This window comes from Crocodylus porosus, unplaced genomic scaffold, assembly GCF_001723895.1.
Source record: "Crocodylus porosus isolate Cpor-Errol unplaced genomic scaffold, CroPor_comp1, whole genome shotgun sequence".
In the NCBI taxonomy this organism is placed as follows: Eukaryota; Metazoa; Chordata; order Crocodylia; family Crocodylidae; genus Crocodylus; species Crocodylus porosus.
In genome coordinates this window covers 1,870,573-1,893,537 of record NW_017728919.1, presented here as the reverse complement: position 1 = coordinate 1,893,537, position 22,965 = coordinate 1,870,573, and the positions used below count along the sequence as shown (strand labels likewise).

Genomic DNA, 22,965 nt, shown 5'->3' with positions numbered 1-22,965 from the left:
GCTGCTGCTAGCTCTGCTTGCTGCGCTGTAATTAGTTAGAGCCACCGGCTTCCTGATGGGAGTGGCAGCATGGCCTGGGCTGGAAATTGCAGTGGAAAAGGCTTGGCACAGAGGCAGAGCTGAGTGCTACCTGCTAGGGATGAGTGTGCAAGTGAGTGTGCAGGTGTGTGGGGAGGGCATGCAGAGCCCAGCAGGGAATCGGGTGGAGTCATGTCATGGCCTCACCTGAGCTCCATGCTGGGGCTTGTGCCTGCTCTGTTCCTCCCTGGAGCCAGTCCTGCTGGGATCTGCACCAGCTCAGCTCCAGACTTCCCTGTGTTTCCCTTGGGAGCTGCCTGCCCCGATGACCTGACTCAGCGAGGGTGCGACCCAGCTGCTGCAGTCAGCTCCGATCAATTGGAAAGGCTGGAGGTGCCAGCCATGCGGTGGGTGTGGTGAGATGGGGAGCTCTGAGGACCCTGAACACATCAGCAACCAGCGTCCTCCAGGAGTTCGTAGCTGACAAAACATGCAAGCCCCCTGCTGACCCCACGCCCCACAAAGAGAGCCGGAGAGAAGGCAGCTTTCCTGGAGCTGAGCTCTATTTCCAAAGGGGAGGGAAGGGAGTTCCCGAAGCACTGGCAGGGGTGGTACGTGTGCCCTGTGACTCCGTCCCTGTGCTGGCTCGTCCCCTGCCAATTCCCCTGTAGCAAATGGGAGCAATGACAGGCTCGTACCCACAACCTCGGTGGTTTCCCACCTAGATGCACCGTGGATCCTGCCCCTACTGCAGCTCTGAGGTCCTGGAGGGTATGGGCCCAACTCCCCTCACTCACGTGGGTGCAGGCCAAGGCAGAGGCTCTTCCAGAGCCCAGGGCAGCTCCACCATGCTCGGACTTGTTCCTGGGGCCTGATCCTTCCTGCCTGTCAGCTTGGTGCTGACGTTCCCTCTCCTGGCGCAAATGGGAGGAGGGCCAGGCCTGCAGAGTCACGCTGCTCTCAGCACAGGCGATTTGGCCTCTACTGCTTGCTAGCACTCTAGGAAGACTCTTCACTCCTTCTGCAGGCCCCCAGAAACCTTCATTGCTACCACTTCTGTCTACACTTGATCTACGCAGCAAAGAGAAAAGTAATAAACAAACCCAGTGACCCCCCCCCACCCCCTCCTGGGAGGCTGCCAGCCCCCTACATCGACACTGCTTGGGCAGCAGCACAAGACTAAGCATGCTACTAGGAGACTACAGGGTCTTCCAGCTGTGGAAGGTGGCACGGGGCTCCCCAAGCTCCTTCGGGCCCCGTCAGAGCCCAGTGCCTGGACAATGTCCCCGAGCACTTGCACTTCCCCAGCATCCCACAGCCCAGCTGCATCTGCCCGGTGGGGAGACCACCGGTGTCCTGCCCAGGCTGCAGCATTGATGGACATGGGGCTGCTCTTCCCCACACATGAGAGCAATTATCATTTGCTCCATTTAATTCAAATAATCACAGCCCTCAGAGGCCTGGCGAGATGCCAGCCTGGCAATTTGGCAGGCATCCCCTGGGGATATCCCATGTCTCAAACCCCCCACCCCCTACCCAACCCTCCTTGTAGTACGGCCACTGCTCTCATCTTCAAAAAGCAGCTTTAAAAAGTATGAATAAAACTCCGTGGCCTTAAAATTCAGCTACAGAGGTGAAGCCTGCAGCTCCTCACCCCTCTGGAGGATGATCCTGAGCAGCGGTGTAGGGATGGGGATGGGGCCAGGCCACAACCCTTCCATGCTCCCAGGCCCTGGTGCGCACAGATAGTGAACCAAAGTGATCAGATCCTGTTGAAACGTGTGGCAGGGTGGGGAAAGGGAGGACCTGCTGCTGCCCACAGTAAGATAAGCCATCTCCTCCCTGGGCAGCAGAGGCCGAGCAGCTCGTTCTACAAGAGGCAAGTGTTTTCCTACAAAAACTACTGAGAGCTGCAAAGGCAGCTCCATGGCTAGAAAAGGGGCTGTAAAAATGTAGGCAGTGCAGGAGCCAGGAAGGCCGGGGCAGCTGAGTCACTGAGCCACACAGGGAGGGCCAGGCTGTGCCGGGAGCCAGAGGAGCCTGGATGTCCCTTAGGGCTGGTCTTGTGTGGAAGCACTGGCCGCAGTGCTCTGTGTGCAGCAAGTGGCTCAAGCCAGTTTTGGCTCCGGGCAGCGGTGGCTTGTGGATAGGCCCTGCCTGGCTCCAGCTCTGTGGCCCTGACGGCAGTCTGATGGCCCCGTCGGGGACCCTGCCTTCCCCACAGGCCTCCTGGCTGCTCAGTTGCTCTCCAGGAGCTTGGCCAGTCCCTGCCGGATCTCACTGAGCTCAAATATCTTGACGTCCATGAGCTCGGCTGCCTTGGTGACCTCACTCTGCATCTTCTCCCTCTCAGCCAGGGTCTTGGCCAGCGTCTGCTCAGAGAGGTGCAGGCATCGCTCCAGCTCTGCGTTCCGGGCCTCCAGCTCCTGGAGGGGGAGGCAAGGGCCTGGTCAATGGAAGGGCAGCGACGTTGCCCCGCTGAGGTGCCCCCAGGGGCCTGCAGCCACCGCCTTCCCCCTGCCTTGTGCTGCGGCACTGGAGCATGTGCCCTGTCCCACAGCCACCCGTGCCTTCCGGCACTGGCATGTGCGTACACACCCCAGGCAGCCCACTGCCAGCCCTGCAACCCATCTACCAGCTTCTGCAAGCCCAGCAGGAAACTCTGTGCTTCAAGGGGCTGAGCTCTTGGAGCAGCTCGGGCCGCTCCATGCTGCTCCTGCCCATGCCCTGTCTCCTGGTGTTTCAGTTCTGGAGACACCGAGTTTTAGGAAAAGTCCTTTTCCCTCTGAAACCAGGCTCATGTGCCCTGTGCAGAGCCCCAGCCCCATGGGCAGAGATGGACGCAGGCAGCCTCTGAAGCACAAATGGACAGAGCACGAGTGTTTCCATCTGCATCCTTGCCCGTAGGCAGAGAGCAGCTTGCATCCATCCTCCTTGCCCGTCCTTCCTCACTGGCTGGCTGAGCTCTGCTCCTCATGGGGCAGCTGGCAAGAGACTCTGAGGCTCCCCTTCCCACAGGCTGAACATGTCCTCTGCCCAGGCCAGCCCCGCCGAGGAGCTGAGCCTTGGCCTCCCAAGGGGTGGAGGGATCCAGGGCACTCTTCTCCCTGGTCCCTGGACAGGGCAGGCTGCGGTGCAGGGCAGGTGCACAACGGTATGTATGACTGCATCTTTGGGGGCATCTCAGTCCTGCTCCAGAGCCCCCCCAAAGTGCCAGGGGTTGGTCCCCAGCCACCAGCAGCCCCCAGTAATACACAGGACAGGACAAAATCCTGTGATGGGCGTCTAGGGACCGCCTCACTGGCCACCTCCACAGAAACCGGAGGTCTGTGGTGAGGAGGGCCCTGAAAGCCCAGGAGAGTGAGAAGTGGTGGGACTCTTCAAGCTGCACCCTCCCACTGCTGGAGAACAAGGGGCCGGGCAGGATGGTGGAGCTGGGCAACCCTGCATCTCTGCCCACCCCAGGCAAAGGGAGACTGATCCCTCTAGGCTGAAATGGCCTCCTAGGTTGGGTCTCTCCAGGGGGCACCCCTATTACCTGCAGCTTCTGCAGCATCTCCTCGCGCTCCCCCTCGACCTCCCACCGGCTGCACTTCTGGCTCTTCAGCATCTGAATTTCCTAAACCACAAAGAAGAAATGAACACTGAACACATCAAACCACAGAGCCACTCCCACCCCCACACAAGGTCAGCAGGGCCTCCTCCATCCACTGCCCTTTCTTCCTGCTCTCTATGGGGAAGTGCCAGCTCTTCCCTGCATCCGGGAAGGGCCTGAGGTCACAGGAGCTCTCCCTGACATTGCTTTGGAAGGGAACTGCTGTGGAGTGAAGTGCACACACCGACCCCCACAGCACGTGTCCCCCACACCCCATGCTGGGATCCTCCACCCAGCCTCTGCCAGGACACAGCCTGGATGTAAGAACATGCAATGAGCAAATATTGGACTCTACACTCCCCGCCCCCAGCCCCTGTAATTAAAGTGCTCCTTTAAATCATTAATTTAAACATTGTGAAAGTGATAGGCAATAACAGAGCTAGAGGCTAAACGCAGCCACTGCTCAGAGGAGTGGGTTGGGGGGCATGGCCAGGCTGTCCGGCAGGAGGCGGGAAGTGGACGATAGGCAGACCCCTACCCATAGTCTTCAGTCTGGGACCCTCAGGGCTTATGCTCATTGGGCTTAGCCTTGCTCTTGGAGCCAGGGGACCCTGTAAGCCTCCCCAGTGCTGATCTGTGCATTGCCCCATGCCTTGCAACCCCAGGAGCCAGGCATTTCCTAGACAGAGCCTGGTATAGCAGCCTCCTACTGCAATGGAAACAAAGGCTGCAGGGCTGAGACACCAGCCTGGGGGACCAGGGCAAGACCTAGCTGATGGGCTGGGAATCAGCCACGTCAGTGAAGGTTGAGGGCTGACACCCTGTATCACCTGGCAGGGCCTTCTCTTATCCAGGGCATTGTCCAGGCATGAACACAGAGCTTCCCACTCCCTTGCACTGGCAATGGAAAGGCCCTGCACCGACAGAGGTGTGGCTGTGACAACATGAGCCAGGGGCTCTGGAGGCCACTGCAGGGCACAAGGCAGGTGGGTGCAGCGGCGACAGCCTGAGATGCACGGGCATCCGTGACGACCGACCCTCCAGGTTTGCCCCTGCATGTGGGGGGCCCAGCTGCCGTGCTGTGTCTGCTCTGGGGCAGTTACCTCGTCCTTTGACTTGATCAGCAGCTCCAGCTCCTCCAGCGTCTGGCTTAGGTCCTCCTTGTTGCTCTCGTTGGAGGAATCCTGAGCTCCCTGCAACTCCAGCTCAGCCACCTGTGTGGACACACACGTGGGACGGGGGATCAGGTCCTGAGCATCTTGTCCAGCCCCTGACAACTTCCCCACTATCTCCTCCCAGCAGCTCGCTGGCACTTCCTCAGCCCACCTGCAGCAACTCAGCCTCAGCTTCCCAGCACTGCAAACCCTGGAGAGCACAAAGGCAAGACCACAGCCAGTGGGTCTTGCTGAGTTAGCCCTGAATGGGGCACATCACATCCTGTCTGCAAACCACTGGAGCCATCTCCAGCAGCCTCAGCCTTCCAGACCCTCTGTGAAAGCCAGTGGAGGAAATTCAGGCAGAACTTGGCCCACGGCCCCTCTGCTTTTGAAACCTGCTGCATGGAGGCTTAAATTATTCATTGGGAGAGGATTCATTTTGAACAGCTCTGCCAATGGCCACACCAGCTGCATCCAGGCCTCAGGGCGGTGCTGACATGGTTGGGCTGGAAACCACACTCCATTGCACGTGGACAGGAGCCAGCATGGGTCATCACAGGCCCAGACCAAGGTAGCTGGGGCCCCTTCCCACCCCAGCCCCCACAGTCTCCTTCTCAGGCCCTTTGTGAACCCCTCCTGGCCACATGACTCTCACGGCCGCAGCAGCCCCCTCAGCTGACGGCCAGCGCCCAAGCCACAAGATCCCATTCTTTCAGCTGGACAAGAGCCTGTTTGTCTGGCACCGCTGCTGCGGCTCCCACCCGTGCTGACTTCAGCCCACTGAGAGGCTTGTGTCTTGCCTGCCACCAGGCCAGACGGCTGCCCTGGCACAGCATCCAGCAATGAATGCAAAGGGAAAGCCTTAAGTAGCAGAGATGGGAGAGATGCAAGAATGCGCCAGCTTTGTGCTCCCCCTCCCCACAGTTGTGAGGCTCTGCTTTACCAGCCTGCCTGCATATGAGGAGAGGAGCTGGACCAGTCACCTCCCTAGCAACTAATGAGAGCCCCATCTCTCTGAGGGGGAGAAGGGGAGCCTAATGAGCCTTCACTCCAGGGCCAGCACCCCGATGCCTCAATCGGTTTCTGCATCAGCTGCCTTCCTGCGAGTCCCACATGATCCCCCAGACCTGCAGCCCTGTCCCCCATGGATACCTGCGTGAATGCAGGGGACTCCATAGCCCAGAGTCTGGGCCCACATGGGCTTGAGACTAGGTGTCCCCAACCCTGCTCCCTCCAGGGCCCCACTGTGCTCACCCGCTGCCGCAGCGTCTCCGTCTCCTCCTGGTACGCAGCCAGCTGCTTCTTCCACTGGTCCACACTGGCATTGGCCTCGTGCAGAGCAGCCACCAGCTTGTTGTTGTTGTCCTGGAGGGTGAAGAACTCAGCCTCCCACTGGACCTCACTCACTGAGCTGTGGGACGGGACGGAGAATGAGGGACAGAGGGCCCTGCTTGCATGGGGGTCTCAACCCTGAGGGCCTCTGTCCCTGCTGGGCAGGTCACCAAGGAGCCAATGCCCAAGTTACCATGCACTGATCAGAGCCAGCCCTGGCTGGGACCCCACTCCCACAGCCCCCCTGTGCTGTATGTGGACGTCTGTGCCCTCATGACCATTGAGGAGGGGGTCTAGACATGGTGACCAGGACATCCTGGTGGGCCCTGGACTGCCACTCAGGCTGGGAAACCTTCAAGTGGGGTCCTTGGTCCCTGCACAGGGGCAGAGGTGGCTGCGGGAGCCAGGAAGGGTAGCTGGAAGGATTGGGTGCCACTGCTGCTCCAGACAGGTGCAGAGTCAGAGCCAGGGGTCCCTGGGAAGCAATGCGTGTGCCTCCATTGCTCCAAGCCCACTTGAGCCACCAGGCTGGGACCCCGGGGGAAAAGCCCCCATCAGAGCTGCAGCTCACCCCTCGGAGAGCATCTTCTTCAGCCGCTCCTTCTCTGTCGTCATCTCGACGTCGGCACTCTGGCTCCGAAACAGCTTCTCCTCTCCTGGCCCATTGGAGCTGATGATGGGGCTCGGCAACACCTGTGGAGGAAGGTCCCAGCATGTCAGGTAGGTCTGGGCCAGGACATCCAGCACCTCCTATGGGCTAGATCGCTGGGAGGTCTGGGGGGTGGGGGACTCCGAGGTGGGGACCCTGGGGTCGACCCTGGGGTGCTGGGTTCATCTCTTGGGTGGGGAAGGAGGGGAAAGGAGCCTCTTTAACCATGACCATGCCCTCCTGTGTGGCACAGACAGGGCCTGAATGGAGAGATCTCTCCCCACTCTGGGCAGGCTGCCCTGCTGTTGGCTTCAAGGGAGACCGGAGGTGAAACTCAGGGAATCTCCATGGTTGGGGGATTGTGGGGAGAGATTCTCTGCAGGGTCTGAGTGGGACAGGGGACACCTCCTTCCCACTGTGGCTGCTTGCTTCCTTGAGAGCAGGATTGGTGCTGAGATCTGAAATGCTGGGGTTGGCATATTGGACAGGCCAGAGATGTGTTGGGACAGAGAGGAGCCATGCAGAGTGGGGGAAGGATGGGGACAGCCAGGCAGATGGACGCTTGTTTTCCAGTTGGCGAGATCCCTCCCTCCCGTTCAGCAGCTCCGCGAGCCCAGCTGTGACAGCAATCCTAGCGCGCAGGGTCTGAGCCATGCCCCGGGCTCTGTGCCTGCCACACTCATCTTCAGAGCAACGTCACTGCAGGGCCCTCCCTTTTCATTTGCATTTTTTCAAGGCAATGGATTCCTTGGCCCCAACCTCCACCCCCTTCCGTGAATGCCAAAGATGTCACGGCCCGTAACTGGAGCCCCAAGGCCAGGTGCGGGGTGCCGAGGCATGGACCAGCGAGGTGCTCCAGAAGTGCAAGGCTGGCAGTCCCATTGTGGTGGCCCCTTCAATGTCCAGAACACCTGGGTTCCTGTTCCCACTCTCTGGGCTAGGAGGCGAGCCCCATGCGATGAGGAGGGGGCCCCTCAAGCCAGGAAAGGCAGGATGATGGGGTATTGTGATGCATACTGCAAGTGCACCAAACCCCAGTGGGGCACAGCCCCTACCCAAGGAGCACACACTGCTCTGCAGCATTGGATCACAGCAACACGTATCAAGATACCCTCCCTGGCTGCAATCTGGACAGAGCACGATGGAGCAACAATGAACGTGCCATGGCCACAGATATGTTCTGTAGCACGCAGCACCCCGCTTCCTCCCATCAGCTGCTCCCAGCAGGGAAGGGACTTGGTGCAAAGGTCTGCAAAGACCCCCCTGGGTGCCAGGCTCCAGACCTCAAGGTGGGAACCGGCAGCCTTTTCCTGCAGGGCCACGAGACCAGTGGAGCAACAGCCACCTGATCTGTGTGACTTTCTGGGATAAGGACAGCCACCTGTCTTCAGAATCTGCTGATGCCTATAAATAGAGGAGGCCGGGCTCCAGGCTGTGCTGGAGCCACCGGCTCTGCGGAAACCCCAGTAGGAAGGTAAAAGGGCAACCTGCAGCATACACCCCACCTCTCCCACAGCATGACTCACCACCCACTTCGTAGATGGGGGCACTGAGGCAGAAAAAGGGTGTGGGAGGGAGGGAGCTCTGCACCTGGGGAAATGGGCAGACTCATCCCTGGGTTCAGGTGCTGAGCATTAGGAGCCCTGATTTGATTGGGGGGTGTGGGGGGGTGGAGAGGCTGAACAGGATGTGCTGGGCTGATGGGTGCAAGTGGGAGGAGAGACCCCAGCCTCCCACAGTGTGAAGCCAGAGGAGGCCAAGGCTGAAGGCGAGGCAGAGAATCGGGGAGGCCTGGCATGATTCCAGGAGACTGAGCTGCTCTGTGCTCGCCCACAAACAGCAACGTCATCAATTATTTAAGAATGAGGCTCGGGTGTGAAGTGCTGCTAGTGTATGACCCAGGCAAGATGGGCAAAGAGGGAGCACTTGTGTGTGTGCGCGCGCACGTGCAGGCTGGCGGTGGGTGTCAGATGGAGTGTGTGTATGCAAGCCAGTCGGGGAGCGTGTGTGTGCGCGTGTTGTGTGCATGCAACAAGCAAAGCAGTGGGTGCTGGCTGGCGCTGGGCTGTCTGGATGGCGGTCTGCATCTATACAAGCTGGCGGGGGGTTGCTAGGACAGCGCAGCAACTCCTGGAGCAGCCTCTCCAGCTGAGAAGTGCTCTTAAGGCCCTTCACAGCTCACGAAAACTCCTTAGTGGCCCCCCAGCTGAAATAACTGCTCACCCGTCTTAACCACAGCTGTGTTAACCCCCTGCATGCTGGTACGTGGAGGCCCATTCTGCCCCAGTACCCGGCCTCCGCTCCACTCAGTGCGCCAGTAGCTCAGGTGAGGTGGACTCTGGAGCACCCATTGCAGCCGGTCACAGATTGCTCTCCCGGGCACAATCGCTGACCACAGATTTGTTCTGCTGCAGCGGATGCTGGCGCAGCCTGCCTCCGCTGCCCACGCTCCGCTCCCTTCCCTGCTCCCCAAGCCTTCGGATGGGGCAGGCAGAGTCAAGGGGAGCCAAGCTGGACAGATTGTTCCCTTTGCTCCGCCATGCCGGGCTCTGCGTGCCTGGAAATGCCACCGCCTCCTCCTCCCCCTCTTCCTGCAGGCCAAGGTACTGTTTGCACTCCCTCCTCCTCCTCCTCGGCTGCTGCTCCATCTGTACTCAGCCGGGGGAACGCAGTGTCCTCCAGCCTCCGGCTCCCCTCCTGTTGCCAGGAGATGGGGGAGATGCACAGCCACCTCTGTCCCTATGCTGAGTGCAGAGGCGACTTCCATGCTCCATGACCTGGGATGCTCAAACTCCCCATAATAACGCTGGGCAACCCCCTCCTGGGTGCCAGCCACTGCAGAAGGGCAATGCTGTGCCCATCTCTTTGGCTGGCAGATGGGCTGTGAAACAGCCTGAGCTGGGACCTCTCCAGGGACAGCCCGCTCTGCAGGAGAAAGCCTGGCACCCAGCAGGGATGAACCAGGACCAGAGGCATGCCAATCTGGGCTCTGCCATGGCCATGGAGAGACAGAAGGAGGGGTAGCCCATCTCACCGGTGCAAGGCAGTGCACCTCTTCTCCAGAGCTTCCCGTGGGAGAGTTAGTTTATCCAGCAGTCGGTGCTCATCACTGTCCCCCCTTCAGGTGCCGGCAGAAGGCTGGAGGCACATGGCCCTTCAGCCCAGCTTCCCCTGGACCAGGTACGGGCTGCTGCATCCCCTGTTTGGCCCATGACCATGAACAACTTGAAAGGAACATGATCTCTCTTGCATGACCAGGCAGAGCTGGAAACCAATGGTTCTTCTGCTAGCTGAGCCCCCTCCATCCTGGCCAAAAACCCTTGGGGTGCCTGGAAGGAGGGGCTCCAACCTGCACACACAAGTGCTGTCACAGGATGATGGTGTAGCACCTGCTCCCCTGCACCTGCTGGGGCCCGTCAGGTACCTGGTGAGAAGTGATGTTCAGGGCAGGATTGGTCAGCTCCGTCTTATCCTGTGACTTCTCCCTCGCCAAACGGGCGGCTTCCTTCACCTCCTGGAACTTCTCTGCGAACTGGCGTGTGGAATTTGGAGCAAAAGGGAGAAAGTCACTGTACTGTCACATTTAAGCAGGTAGAAAATACCGCTCCCCTCCTTTCTCTGCCCCCCTGGCACTCCAACAGCCCAGTGTTTTCCTTCCTCTTATAGCTATGCACCATCCCAGAGCCCTTTCCCCCAAGCTGACACTGCTTTGGGATCTCTGGAGGCTTCAGGGGTGCTGCGTTCCCTTCCCCTAGCACCCCCAGGTGGGTCAGCTTGCCACCAGCATCCTGATGTTACCTGGGAGAGATGCTGCTCTGAAGCGAAGCCCAGCCCATACACTGTGTTGGCCCGGCTGTCTGCCCATTGTCCAAACTTCTGGGAGGTCTTTGTGAAGGTCATGTTGGGGGTGATGGTGCTGTTGATGATGGCCTGCAAGTGGGGGGAAAGGATTCAGTCTAGTCTGTGGGATGGGCTTCATTTTCTGCTGTGTGGCAGTGTTGGCTGGCTCAGAGGGCTCATTCCCATTGTTAACTCACCCACCCCTAGGATCTCCCAAGCTTGCCATGAAGCACGAAGGGTTTTACCTGTTGCACTTCAGCTCTAGTTAGCAGTGACCAAAAGCCATTCTGATGTGAGGAACCCCATGACAAGAAGGCATCTCATACCCAGAGCCTGTGCTAGCATCTTGTACCCAGTGCTACCCTGCAACTAGGTCCAGTGGGCCCCCGTCACTGACTGAAAGGCCCAGGACTAGTGGGGCTGTGGAGGCTGACAAAGCTGAGAGTGCCCACAGAGGTCTCCCCAGCACGGGATGAGGGCTCGCCGGTGGAAGCTCGCACCATGCAGGCTCTGGGCAGAGAGGCCATCAATGTCCTGGCTGCCGCTTCCTGGCACTAAGATCTCAAGTGCACATAAACACTCTGGGTGGCAGCATGGGTGGTATCGCACCCCACTGCCCACCAGCCAGGGATCTGAGCGCAGCAGGAGGTGTGAAATGACTGCCGAGCCCTTGCTCTGGCTAGCAAATGGCCTGGGCCAGCTCCTCACCTTGGTGCCGCCCACACTGATGATGCGGTAGACGTTGCGTGTGGCATCGTAGAAGTAGGAGACAGTCAGGGCGTGCTTGCTGGCCGGGATCCAGTTCCGTTTGGTGGCCGGGTCAATCTGGAATACGTGGGCCCTGGTGCTGAAAATGGGCTGCTCCCTGCAAGGGATGTCAGTAGAGCTGTCAGGGCAGGGGCTGCTGTGCGGCGTCTGCAGAGCGACATGGCATCTGCACCCCCTTCTGCTGAGCGTGTGGCATCTCTGCTACCTCCACCTAGCCTGTAAAGTGCTGAGTGACTCGAGCCCTGTGGGAGGCAGGGAGGAATCTTTCCCTGATACAAGTGCCTGGGTGCAACAGGGCTGAGAGACTTTACCTGGCTTTGCTTTGAAACCTCAAACTCTTGCCACTGCTGCAGCCATGCGCCAGGGGTGTGTGAAATCTCATTACAATGCAACCTAGGCCCCAAGGCAGGAGAGACCCCTGTTCCAGCTGCAGCCTGGCAGGGTGTGCATCCCTGGGATCTGGAGACTTGTGTTTCTGCTCCAACTTAAGGCCACCTACCCTTTGGTTACTGAGGGCTGAGCCTGGCACCCTGAGGAGATCATCCCCATGGCTCAAGAGGACGCTACCCCCTGCTGCAGCTTTTGCACCCAACATGTAGATGACTTAGCCGGCTTGTACAGAGGCCTTCTCTGATAATCCTGGAGTCCCGGCTGGCTCCTTCCAAAGGCAGTTTGGACAGTTTGCTCACTGCAGATTTATTTTCATAACGAAACTCAAAGGTCACTGGGCTCCACTCCTACATGGTGCACTTTGTACATGGCTGCCCAACGGGGCTAGGAGCCCCAACCCTATCTCCCCACTTGGACACACAACTTCCACCGGCAGCAAGAAATGACTGCTCTTGCACCTGAAGCCCCAAGTTCAGGGTGGGGTCAAAGAACAGAGAGGGGGGACATTACCTAGCTGTTGACATTGATTAGCAATGGTTAGACAGACTGTTAGGCAGCGAAGGTAGCATGCGTCTCGCCTCCAGCAGCTTCCTTCTCAGGGCTCCTAGCGGGGCTGAGGCTCCCTTTCAGTTTGGCTTCCACAGGGATTCATTTCCTAGCAATGGAAGAGTGAGCTGTTATTGATCACAGGAGGCACAGAGGGAGCATTCAGCCGGGCAGTGCTTAGAAGCCTTGTCTGGTCCCTCCCTCATAGCCCGTCACTTGCAGGTTCCTCCTCGGACAAGATGCCCTGCTCACCCGTGGAGGGAGGAGGGAAGCTCTACAACTGGGGGCAACATGGGCATTAGGCCCAGACTGGTTTTATATAGTGAAGGACTCTGCCCACAGAACTTTTTCCCTGGTGACTCCAGTTCCACATGCCTGAGCACAGCAAAGGGCGCAGAATGGATCCCCTGGGGCGCCTGTGCTCTCATGTGCTGCAGTATGGTGCCTGATCATTTCTAACAGGAGTAGCTCCCTCTTGCCCCCTTAGCAGCTTTGTGTCCCCGGCCCATCAGTGCGAACTGGATTCCAAGCGTACTACAGTGAAAGTGGTCTGCTGGTTTGGATCAGTGCTGGCCCAGGCCCACCTGCTCCTTCCTCGGCCCCAGGTGCTGCGAATGCTGTCCCTGCACCCAGCTGCCTTCCAGCATCGCTGCTCCAGAATTAACACCCTAGGTTGTTCCCTGAAGCCTCCCAACTTCATGCTAAGGAGGAAGCCTCTGTCCCCCCAGGGGCAGTAAATGTCACAAAGTCCTACAAACTGGAATTTCTTTACTATTCGTTCCGTCCAGGAAGAGCACAGACCAACTGCAGATGCTTCCTCAGCCTGACAAAGGGTATTTGCACCTGAAAGCCTGCAAGGAAGAATTTTTCCAACTATTTGAGTTGATCTAATAAAAGATATCAGACTTACTCAATGAACCTTGTCTGCCTATGTCCTTAGACCAAAACAGCTACAACCCACGCCCCTACAAACAGGATGGGCATCAATGACGCCTGCTGTTCCTCATTCAGCTCAGTTTGACTGTGCATTTACATGCTACAGGGGGAGGTGATCTCAAAGCTCATGCTCTTGGCCCCAGCCCTATGCTCCAAGACCCTGCTGGGACCAAAGCTGCAGAGAGCTGCATGCCTGTCAGGAAGAGAGATGCTTCAGCAATTCTGTCCCTCTGCAGGCCCCTTATGTAGCGATGGTGCAACAGAAAAGGGGGCATTTTCCTCTTCCTAGCGAAAGAGCAGCTAAAGGACTGAAATGTTTGAGGCTGGTGCCTGGCGCAGGAGACCTGCTCCCAGCTTTCACTTACTTGTTTGACAAGCTCAGAAGCCAGAGCACAGAAGCATGAGCCTTGTCAAGGATGGATCAGAGGAACACAGCAGCAAGACAAAGGACAGAGAGAGAAAGGAGGCAGCATCTCCAGAAAAGAAACTGAAAGGGAGAGGAGGCAAAAGAGGAATAGTAACTGAAAACACGTTGATGGGAGATACCAGCTTTGGGAGGCCTTGGTGATACAGCCCCAGACTCTGAAAACTCAGACTCCGTGGCTTGCAAGGTGTAACCGGTGCATGGGCTCGCCTCACCCTGTCTAGTCACTCATCAAGCTCTTTGGCCAGCAGATCATCAGCGCAGCAGATGTGCCACAGTCGAAGAGCAAGATGGGGGTTGGAGGCCAGGACTGAGGGGGACAGCCAGGACTGGAAGAGAACAGGCACCGCGTGTCAGAGCAGAGCACGGGACTGGCATAGGTTGCCCAGCACCTGCCTGCCGTCTGTTTGCCTCTGGCTCTCACTCCCAGGAACACTACTCGCTACCTTGGTAAAATAGGCTCACACATGCCTGGGACTGGAGCTGTCAGGTTTTCTCCCTCTCTCAGCAGCCCCCTCCCTCTTCTCCCGTCTAAGCGTTTGAAGTGCATGCATCCGGATGCTCCACACATTGATAAATGCTGACAATTCCTTTCTGGCTCCCAGCCGGGGCTCCCTGTGACAAGACCGGCGCGGCAGTGGAAAGGGCACGTGTAAATAAATCCCACTCACACCCCCCATGGCTGATTCCCTGCTAATAATTAAGAAAAGGGAAGCAAATGAGTGAAAGGACAAAGATCTGGCTCAGACAGAGACATGATCAGCAAGTGCTTGATGGCAGCTGGAAAGGATTCAGCTCTCGTCTCTGCTTGCATTCGTTCCCAGCCTGAGGGGGAAGGGCAGAGCTCTGCTACTACGTGCCCTGCTGCTGGTTCGGGATGACCTGCTGTCTGATGCCTGCGCTCTGCCACCATGGTGCTAGGGAATCCAGCTAGCTGCCCCCTGAGGGAGAGCAGCCCTGGTTCACAAGGGACATGGGTGATCCAGATCAGGGCGAAATCTTAACGGGCTCCTCCTCATCATGGCAGTAAGGCAGCTTCTCGCTGCTGCCTAAGGGCTGCCAGGCTTTTTGAGAGGGGAGCGGAGGGGAGGGGACTGGACAAGCAGATAGGAACTCAGCCTCAAGCAAGTCAGTGGTTTGAATTATGGTCAACCTGTCTAGCGGTCTCCTTTTGCTCCACTTAGTTCTTAAATGGCTTCTGTCACTGCCATGTCTGCATCCATTTCCTGACAGACTGATCCTGCTGCCAGGATGGTAATATGCTGGTTCCCTTCGCTGATGGGCTTGGCAGAGGCCCCGAGAGGCGAGTGGGCCAGAGAGACCGAATGTCCTTCCAGCCAGGAACCCACATTGTAGCTGTATTGGTTTGGAGGAAAAGGCAATCAGAACTCATAGTAGAGATGATATCTTTTATGAGACCAACAAGATTTTTGCAAAAAAAACCCCAAAAAACTTTAATTGCTTTAATTTAATTTTCTAAAATAAAGATTTTTTTTTTTGCAAAAATCTTGTTGGTCTTATAAAAGATATCATCTCTTTTAGGAGTCCTGATTACCTCTTCCAGGCAGGACACACAGCAGGGCACTGCAGGGCAGTGCGACCTGGGTGGTGCCATCCCGGGAATAACCAGACAATATTTGTTTTCAAGACTGTCAGTTCAGCACCTTTCATCTGACCATGGGCAGATAAGGTGATGCAGCCTGAAAAGGGTTAAAAAGCCAGTACCTTCTTCTCTATCCCAAGGTGGAGGCAGGAGTGAGAACCGGCTCCCTGGTCTGCCTTGAGTTCCCTCCACCGTTTCCTTTGACAGACTCCTCTAGAGGCTCATTTTAAGCACCTGCTGGTGTCTTTTAAAATAACCCGATGTTGTCCACACTCAGAACACAACTGATGTGCCCTGATGCTGGGGAAAAGGGGAGGAACCATCTCCAAGTGTGGACCCCTCTGCCCCGTGCCTTCTTAGGGGACGAGCTGGACTGCTGAGCAGACAGATTGAATCCAAACCCAGCCAGAGCCCATGAGGTCTCAGCATCACTTGGAGCTCCCTTTCCGATCCTCCTGACCCAGGCATGCACCGAGGTATCTGCCAGGCATCCCTCTGAGCCGGCCCGGGGGACATCCATGAGAATGCACCTGCACAGGCGTGTTCCCATGGGTCAACAGACACATGCGCATCACAGGGATACTGGTTCACTGGGCTCTGCTGAAGCAATGCTTGCGCAGACCACAAGAAGTATCCTCAAAGCCACTGCAGAGCTCAGCTCCTGAGTCCTCTCCTGACTCTCAGCCCCTCGCTCACCTCCGCCCAGTGAAGGGGTCACCTGAGCCAGCACCTGCAGCCTGGCCAGCTTCATGCCCAGCACACCTGCCTTCAAACCCTAGCTAAGGATCCCTCTCACTGGGGGATTTCACAGGGCACCTTCATCTGTGCTCACACGGCAGACCTGCCTTATAAGTGGGGAACCTGTGGTTCAAAGAGGGATGGGACTTGCTCATGGCCACAGCAGTCATGGGACAGCTCAGCCTGGATGCTCTCCCCTGCTAGTCCACCCTGTCCTCAAGCAGGCGGTGCCGAATCCTGGAAAGAAAGGCTTCCCCGTCTTCAAGAAGGAACCAAGCCAGACAGGGATGTCGTTTCAAAGGCTTGCTCAGCCACACGGCCCCCTCTCGTTGCCTTTCTCTCCGGTGCTTTGCAACCGGCTGGTTTCTCAGCTCCCTGTGCACACAGCAGGCTGCCCTGCCCCGCAGGTCCCTGGGGTGAGTGCTTTTCTATTCACTCTGGTGCTCCCCAGGGATGCTCTTGCTGTGAGTAGCAGCGCTCCAGGGAGTTCCTGCCTGACATGGGCAAATGCTCTCTTCAACTTTTTCCACAGCTGCTGTTCGAACCATGAGGACAACTGCTAAAATGCAGCCTCCTGACAGGACTCTGGAGCGTGGGGGAGGAAGCCACGCTCCTTACTGGTCTCTCCATCCCAACCAATGGGTCTCGGTGATGGGTGGGTTCGGAGAGGAGGGTGAAGGGAGCTGTTCCTGCTCCTCGTGTCTCTTAACAGCTGCTTGTGGCTTGGGCTTTGTCCCTGCTACTTCCGCTCCTTCCATTTTTCTTCCCTCCCTTTCCCTGGCTGTCGCATGCTCCAGAGGGAGCGTTCCTCATGGACGGTCTTTTGTTCTTTGCCACGGTTAAGCCCTGCCCTGTGATCTTGCAATGCCAGTTGGGGGCAAACTAATTCAGCTCATTGAAGTGCTCGGCGCGTCCTGCTCCCCCTCCCTGCTTGCCTTCGCTCGAAAGAAGCGTTCTTTTGATCTTTGCCTTGGCGGAGATCTTTCCGTCTGTCCCTGCCACAACAGACACAGATGCTTTGTGTCCTGTCGCACGTTCCTGAGTGTCGGGAAGAGACAGTGTCTGCCCAAGACAGAGCTATCTGCTAGGGATTCCTGACAGGTAGATTTGCTCTGGTGGGTCCCAGGGTGAGTTTTCCATCCAGGACCAGTGGCTCTTGATAGCATAGGGCATTAAGAATGAGGTCCTTTACCATGTCAACAGCAGAGGGAGGCAGCTGGGGGGGCTCTGACCTGCTTCTGCTGCACCATGCCCTCATTCCAGGATGCATCACCTACATTCACCTTCCCTGGCCCTTCTCCTTGGCGGCGGCAGAGGCCAAGTGGCAATCGATCCCCAACGACAGAACAATCTGCCCCTCTTGCCCGGGGTGCACCAGGGCAGGGCTCAATCCCATCAGTGCAGGGCTGGTGTACATGAGGAGCTTGTCCCAAGGGTACTGGCTTTGTCTGGATACATAGGTGGACTTTGCCATCTCCCCTGCCAGGCAGGCAGTATTTGCAGGAGGTTGGTGCAATGCTTGTAAGTTCCCCAAAACACGGGCCCCCAAAAAACCCACAACACACAAATCTTGTTGTAAGCTGAAGAGAATCAGATCAGCAGAATCATCTGCCCAGAAGAAACCTGGGTAGCCCTGCCGTGGATTTCTCCAGGACTCCCAGCAGGAGAGAGTGGGAGCACAGCAAGGAGCTCCTCTGCATCGCAGCCTGCAGCAGCTAGATCTGGGCGGGGTGGCCTGGAAGACGTGCGAGCTCCAAAGGCAGAGGCAGCCGTCTGATAAACCCAGACCACTGGCCGCAGGGCGGTTCAACTTGGGTGTGCGAGACCAAAGGGTTCCCAGGGGTGCAGATGGCTTCTGGTCAGGCTCCAGGCCTTTCAGAGATGGAGGGAAGCCACTGCGGAGACCTTGGTGGATGCCAGCCTGTGAAAGGCACGGTCACATTCTGCTCACATGGGATTGTGCAGGTGATCTGGAAAACATCTGCTTTTTGGGGCCGTTTCCATTTGTCACTCACTGACCCTTCTGCCTATACGCCTTGCTGCTGGCTCCTGGGCAGTGCTCAGCGCAGCAGCTCCAAGGGCTGCAGAAAGGGCTGGGAGAGACCGTGCGCGAGAGAGAGCTGGCTCTTTCCTGGACCTCAGCCTGCTGCTGCGCTGAGTCAGCAGGGATGCGGTGCTGGAAGTGCCAGGGCCAGGGCTCTCCCTCCCGCCAGCGCACAGGACCAGGAGACGGTCCACTGGGAAGGAGCATGGGTGCAAGACTGCGCCAGAGAGAGCATTCGACTGGGACGGAATGGTATTCTGGGATGGATCTGATGGAAAACCCAGAGTCTCCACGGCCTAGCAAACTGCAGTGGCAGGGAGCGTACGAACTAATCCTCCCCTCTCCTCCTTCCCTGGTGTACCCTTGGCTTCCTGGTGAGAGATTAACCTAGGAGAGCTTAGTACAATAGCAGCTCCCCCCCAGCCTGTTTGCTGCTAAAGGGCACCAGGGGAATTGCACTCGTTGGATTAGTCGTGGGGAGTGGAATGAGAGTGCAAGCATGCAAGTGCAGACCCAGGGAAAGGAGGACCTGGGCTTTAAAGGCCCAGCACCGTTATGAAGCATTGCTTTTCTTGGAGACCTCTCGCCACCAGGCCTGCATCCCAGGTGACAAGGATGGCTCTGCTGCTGGGTGCGCAGCACGTGCCTGGAACAGTCCTCGTGCGGGGATGGCTGTCTCCACTGGCTCCCCTGGTGCCACACACGGACTGAAGCCTTATCTGCACAGTGCTGGGAAGTCTTGAACACAGGGGAAGCAGAGTGCATTTAAGTAGTCCCTCGCCTAACCCAGAAAGCCAGAGTCTGGGCAGAGCTGCTGACAGCTCACCCTCGTCCCTCCAGTGCTGGGCTTCCTGTGCAGTCCTTCCAGTGCCCCCCTGTAATAACCATCTACGCGTACCCTGCTGTGCTCTGTGCACGTTTCTGCCTTCGTGCAATAATTTTAACCACAACGTCCTTAGCCCTTCCAGACATGAATGCCTGCTCAGTTCAGTGAGTGCAGCTCCATTGTCCTCTGTTGCCATTTTGGTCCTGCCCCTGAACAGCGCAGCCAGGGCTCCTGAAGTATGACCAGAAGCCTCTCCTCTCCAGTGCCCATCCTAGTTCTCCCTACAGCGGAGACTGCTGTGTTGTCTGCTAGGTGGAAGTGTGGACGAACGCTCACTGCAGGCACACCCGGGAGGTAAATGCATTTGCTCCCCTCATGATCCAAGCAACATTTGCAGCTGGACTCTTCCAAAGGAGAAGAGCCAGCACTTTAAAACCTACTGTGCAACAGGGATACATTAGAGTCCAGGAACAGGCTGTTTGGGAAAGCCACCCAGAGATACTAGAATGAACATCAGGAGGACATACAATAGGCAAGATTTAAGAGTCACTGGTGAGGGGTAAGGACTGAATCCTTACTTCAAAATGAGCTTGCTTAAATCAACCGGTGGAAAATGATTCAAAAGGGGATGCTCTGTTACTGCCTTGGGAATCCAGAGAAATCTAATGTCTGCAGATGGCTGCTCAACATTTCCATGTGAACGATACACAAGCACAAAGGCATTTCAGTTCAGAAGGTCTATGCAACTAAAAACAGGGGATTTGGGATAGAAGCACCACCTCCACGGTAACAGCAGTGCTGCTGCTGCTGCTGCAACCCTGTAATTAGAGCGAGATCTAAGAAAATATCAGGATGACATCGAATCAACCTTTTCTGTGGGAACTGGCAGGCCTCTAAAGAAAACGCAGAGCTGCTGGGTGTAGTCATGATGACTCCAAGAAGGATTCATCTAATACACCTGGAGAATAAGGTGCCAGGCCCAACCTATGCACCTGAAACACCCTTCCTGGCAATCCTCAGGCTGAAGTTTTGGATTCAAGGAAGGATCACAAAGACACGGGGTAGTTTCAGATTTCGAGTGGGACCAGTGTAAGCCCCACAGGCTTCAGTGGATTTGCTCCAGATTCATACTGGTTTAACTGAGACCTGGTTCTGTGCCTCTGCCCCTTCTGCCACCCCCATCTATATTTCACTCTGTCCAGTAATTCTTCCTGGATTGCCTAAAACAAAAATCAGAAACTCAGCAAAAGAAACACAAGCCACTGAACTTGCCCTCTAGTATTGCACTGACAGCTTGGAGGAATGGCAGGACTCCTCCCGGCCCAACTTGTTTCTGAGTGGCCCAGAAGAGTTCATTACAAAGCAACTCGCTCAGAGCAACGTCAGGCTCTTAAAATTACATGGTTGGGGTTTATTACCAGCACATAAATTAAACACCAGGCTACAATCTCTTTTCCATGCCCGTGCCTTCTAGCCACTTAGGCACAACATATTTCACCCATGGAAGATTTTAGGGGGTCATAAACTTAAACTCACATTGGAGATTTCCAATCAGGCTCCTCACCCGCTCAGAAATGCAAGCAGTCCCAATTACTGAGCATCAAGATCACAAGGGAAAAATAAAACCTGTCCTTTTTAACTTGGGGAAGGTCACCAAGGGCTCTTCCTGATTCCCACTCTGGATCGCACGCAGGGCATGGACCCCAGGGCCCCTTCCCTGTATCCTGGTACCTGTCAAGAAGTTGCCGAGGTTTGCAGTTGTCTACTTTGTGAACCCTAAACTTTAGGGCTGCTTTGTACTCTTAAACTGGCATTTCTTTCTTTATGGCAACCTGACGCCCTCATCCCCTCAGCTCAGATATATCTTAAAAAACATGTTGGGTTATTTAAACTAGTACTAAAACAAAAGATACATGAGTAATAATCAAAATGCCTGGCTCACCCCATCTCCGCCTGGGTGTCAGCTTCTTTCTTCTTGGGCTTCTCTTTGGCCGCCTTAGCTCCTCTCCACGTTTGATTTATTTTTCCCTTCCTCTTTCTTTCTCTCTTTCTCCGGATCCGGATGCTCTTTAAATTTCCTCCGGAATTTCACTTTGAAATCCGCTAGTTTTGTTGCTTATTCAAAATGACCTATAATCCCAGAGGGCGTGGGGGAGGAGGCTGGGTGAGGTCCCAAACACCCTCCCGAGGTGGGGGTCTTCCCCACCGAGAGCGGCAGCCCAGGGGATCTTGGCCAAGAACTTTGGAGCACACTTTGCTGCTGAGATGTTGCAGCCTCCGGCAGGCAGTGTCCTCCTCTCTCCTGCTCGCAGGATCCCTTCCTCCCTTCAGCATGGGGAGGAGAGCAGCAGCAGCAGCAGCAGGATTATTCACTGCTTTTGCAATCCCTTTAAACAATGCTGCCTACTCCTTTCTACTCTAGGCGACTGATAAACCTTAGAAGTTTTTTCCACAGGCCAAAAAGTAAAGCTACCTCTTCAGTTTATCCCTCTTGATTGCGATTTCTTTGTTCTCTCTTTTTATCCGCTTCCTTCCTCTGCCAACTGCCCCATCTCGGTCACATTTCTCTTTTCTTTCTCCTCACTTTATTTCCAATGGGTTCCAACTGGCTCAGAGGCACCACCTGCCGGGCACAGTTCACATCTACACCCGCTGAAAAGCCAAGCTGCTAAATAAGATCAGCCCAGCTCCAAGATATCCCAACACATCTCCTTTCCCAGGGCTTCGCCCTTATATTGTAATCTCATACATACTACGGGTCTAAGCTTTGACCAAAGACGTCTGAGCAGCTACTGCATGCTCCAATACAGCCTGCCCCTCCTACCCCAGGTATCTGAAATGTGCTAGCTAATACTTTAAAAAAACACCACGTCCTTTTTATTCCAGTCTAGGGAGTGGTTTCCCTCACCTCCCTCCATGGGCCAAATTCTCCATTCCTTTGTATTCTGGGTGGACGTTTACACCTGTGCAAAGCGAGGCTGAGATGCTATTACATTTTTAAGGGATTGGGGGAAGGGAAGTTTCTGGGAAGCAGAGAGAGAAAACACTTGAGGAATGGGGTGGGAAATCAGCTGAATGTGACCTGCCAATGTGACACAATGTCAATCCTTGGATGTACAAACAGGGACATATGGACAGACTATATTTCCCCTGTATTTGGCACTGCAGCAACCACTTTCTGGAATGATGCATCTAGCTCTGGTGCCTACAGTTCATGAAGACAAGGTTCCTTGGATAAATCCAACAGACCTTATCTGCCTATGTCCTGAGACCAACACGGCTACCACCTACACCCCCCTGAAACATGCAAGATACAGTTCAAAAAGGAAGTTCAAAAATTGCAGAGGGTTCAGGGAAGGATGATTTAAAAAATTGGAAACTGTGCCTGCCCAGTAAAAGATTATAAGAATTCTAAGAACTCAATCTGCTCCTAAAGTTGCAAGTCTTTAGACTTGATCACAGCCCATAAACCTGGACAGGTTTAGGTTAGAAATGAGGTGCAGCACTTTAGCAGTGAGAGTTATTAACCAACTGAACTGCGCATCTAGGGATGGTGGAGACTTCATCCCTGGGAGATGTTGAATCAAGGTCAGGTGTCTTAGTAAAGGATATGTTCTAGTTCAAAGAAGAATTAATTCCAAGAAGGCCTGTGTTACACAGCTGGCTTTTAAATCTGTGACCTGGGGTCTTTTGCACCTACTCTGCACAGACATAAATAACAGAACTGAAAATGGAGACTGGAGAACTGGTCCCATGACAAAAATGTATAAATCAAGGGACGGTTGGGTGGACAGCTAGATAGACATATTCGACTCTAGGGATAGAGATAGGCAGCCCAAAATAAGCACTAGGGATGGAAATAGATTAGATGGTATTAAAGAAAACATATGTTCCTGCACCTAATAGGTACTTTAGGAGTACCAGCAAATATCTCATGATTGTGTTAATTCTCACTTGTTGTACAGCCACAACAGGCCAGCTCCTCCCCTGCTGTAAATCCATTGACTCCACCAGCCTAACACTGGGAATGAATTTGGCCCCAAATAGTTTGATGCCTTTGTCCTCAGTTTGTGGATGCCACGCAGCCTCCATGAGCTGC

At 55.8% G+C, this 22,965-nt stretch overlaps 1 protein-coding gene across 1 annotated transcript; it reads right to left on the bottom strand.

Moving 5' to 3' along the window:
* Positions 1–563: 563 nt before the first annotated feature.
* On the bottom strand, positions 564–21,478 carry HOMER3 (homer scaffolding protein 3). Its single transcript, XM_019538337.1, has 11 exons — positions 21,340–21,478; positions 20,809–20,996; positions 12,260–12,404; positions 11,300–11,456; positions 10,550–10,681; positions 10,176–10,283; positions 6,674–6,795; positions 6,025–6,181; positions 4,717–4,827; positions 3,557–3,637; positions 564–2,444 (listed from the first exon to the last, which is right to left on the bottom strand). Exons 3-11 carry the CDS (start codon positions 12,271–12,273, stop codon positions 2,256–2,258), a joined length of 1,071 nt encoding a protein of 356 aa, XP_019393882.1. The 5' UTR covers positions 12,274–12,404; positions 20,809–20,996; positions 21,340–21,478; the 3' UTR covers positions 564–2,255.
* Between the last annotated feature and the right edge of the window lie 1,487 nt (positions 21,479–22,965).

Bases quoted from the DNA above. Each gene is read 5' to 3' on its own strand.
- HOMER3 (XM_019538337.1), bottom strand. The intron at 6,182-6,673 runs GTGAGCTGCAGC...CCCGTCCCACAG, and splicing joins AAGAAGATGCTCTCCGAGGG to CTCAGTGAGTGAGGTCCAGT. The intron at 4,828-6,024 runs GTGAGCACAGTG...GTGTCCACACAG, and splicing joins CGGAGACGCTGCGGCAGCGG to GTGGCTGAGCTGGAGTTGCA.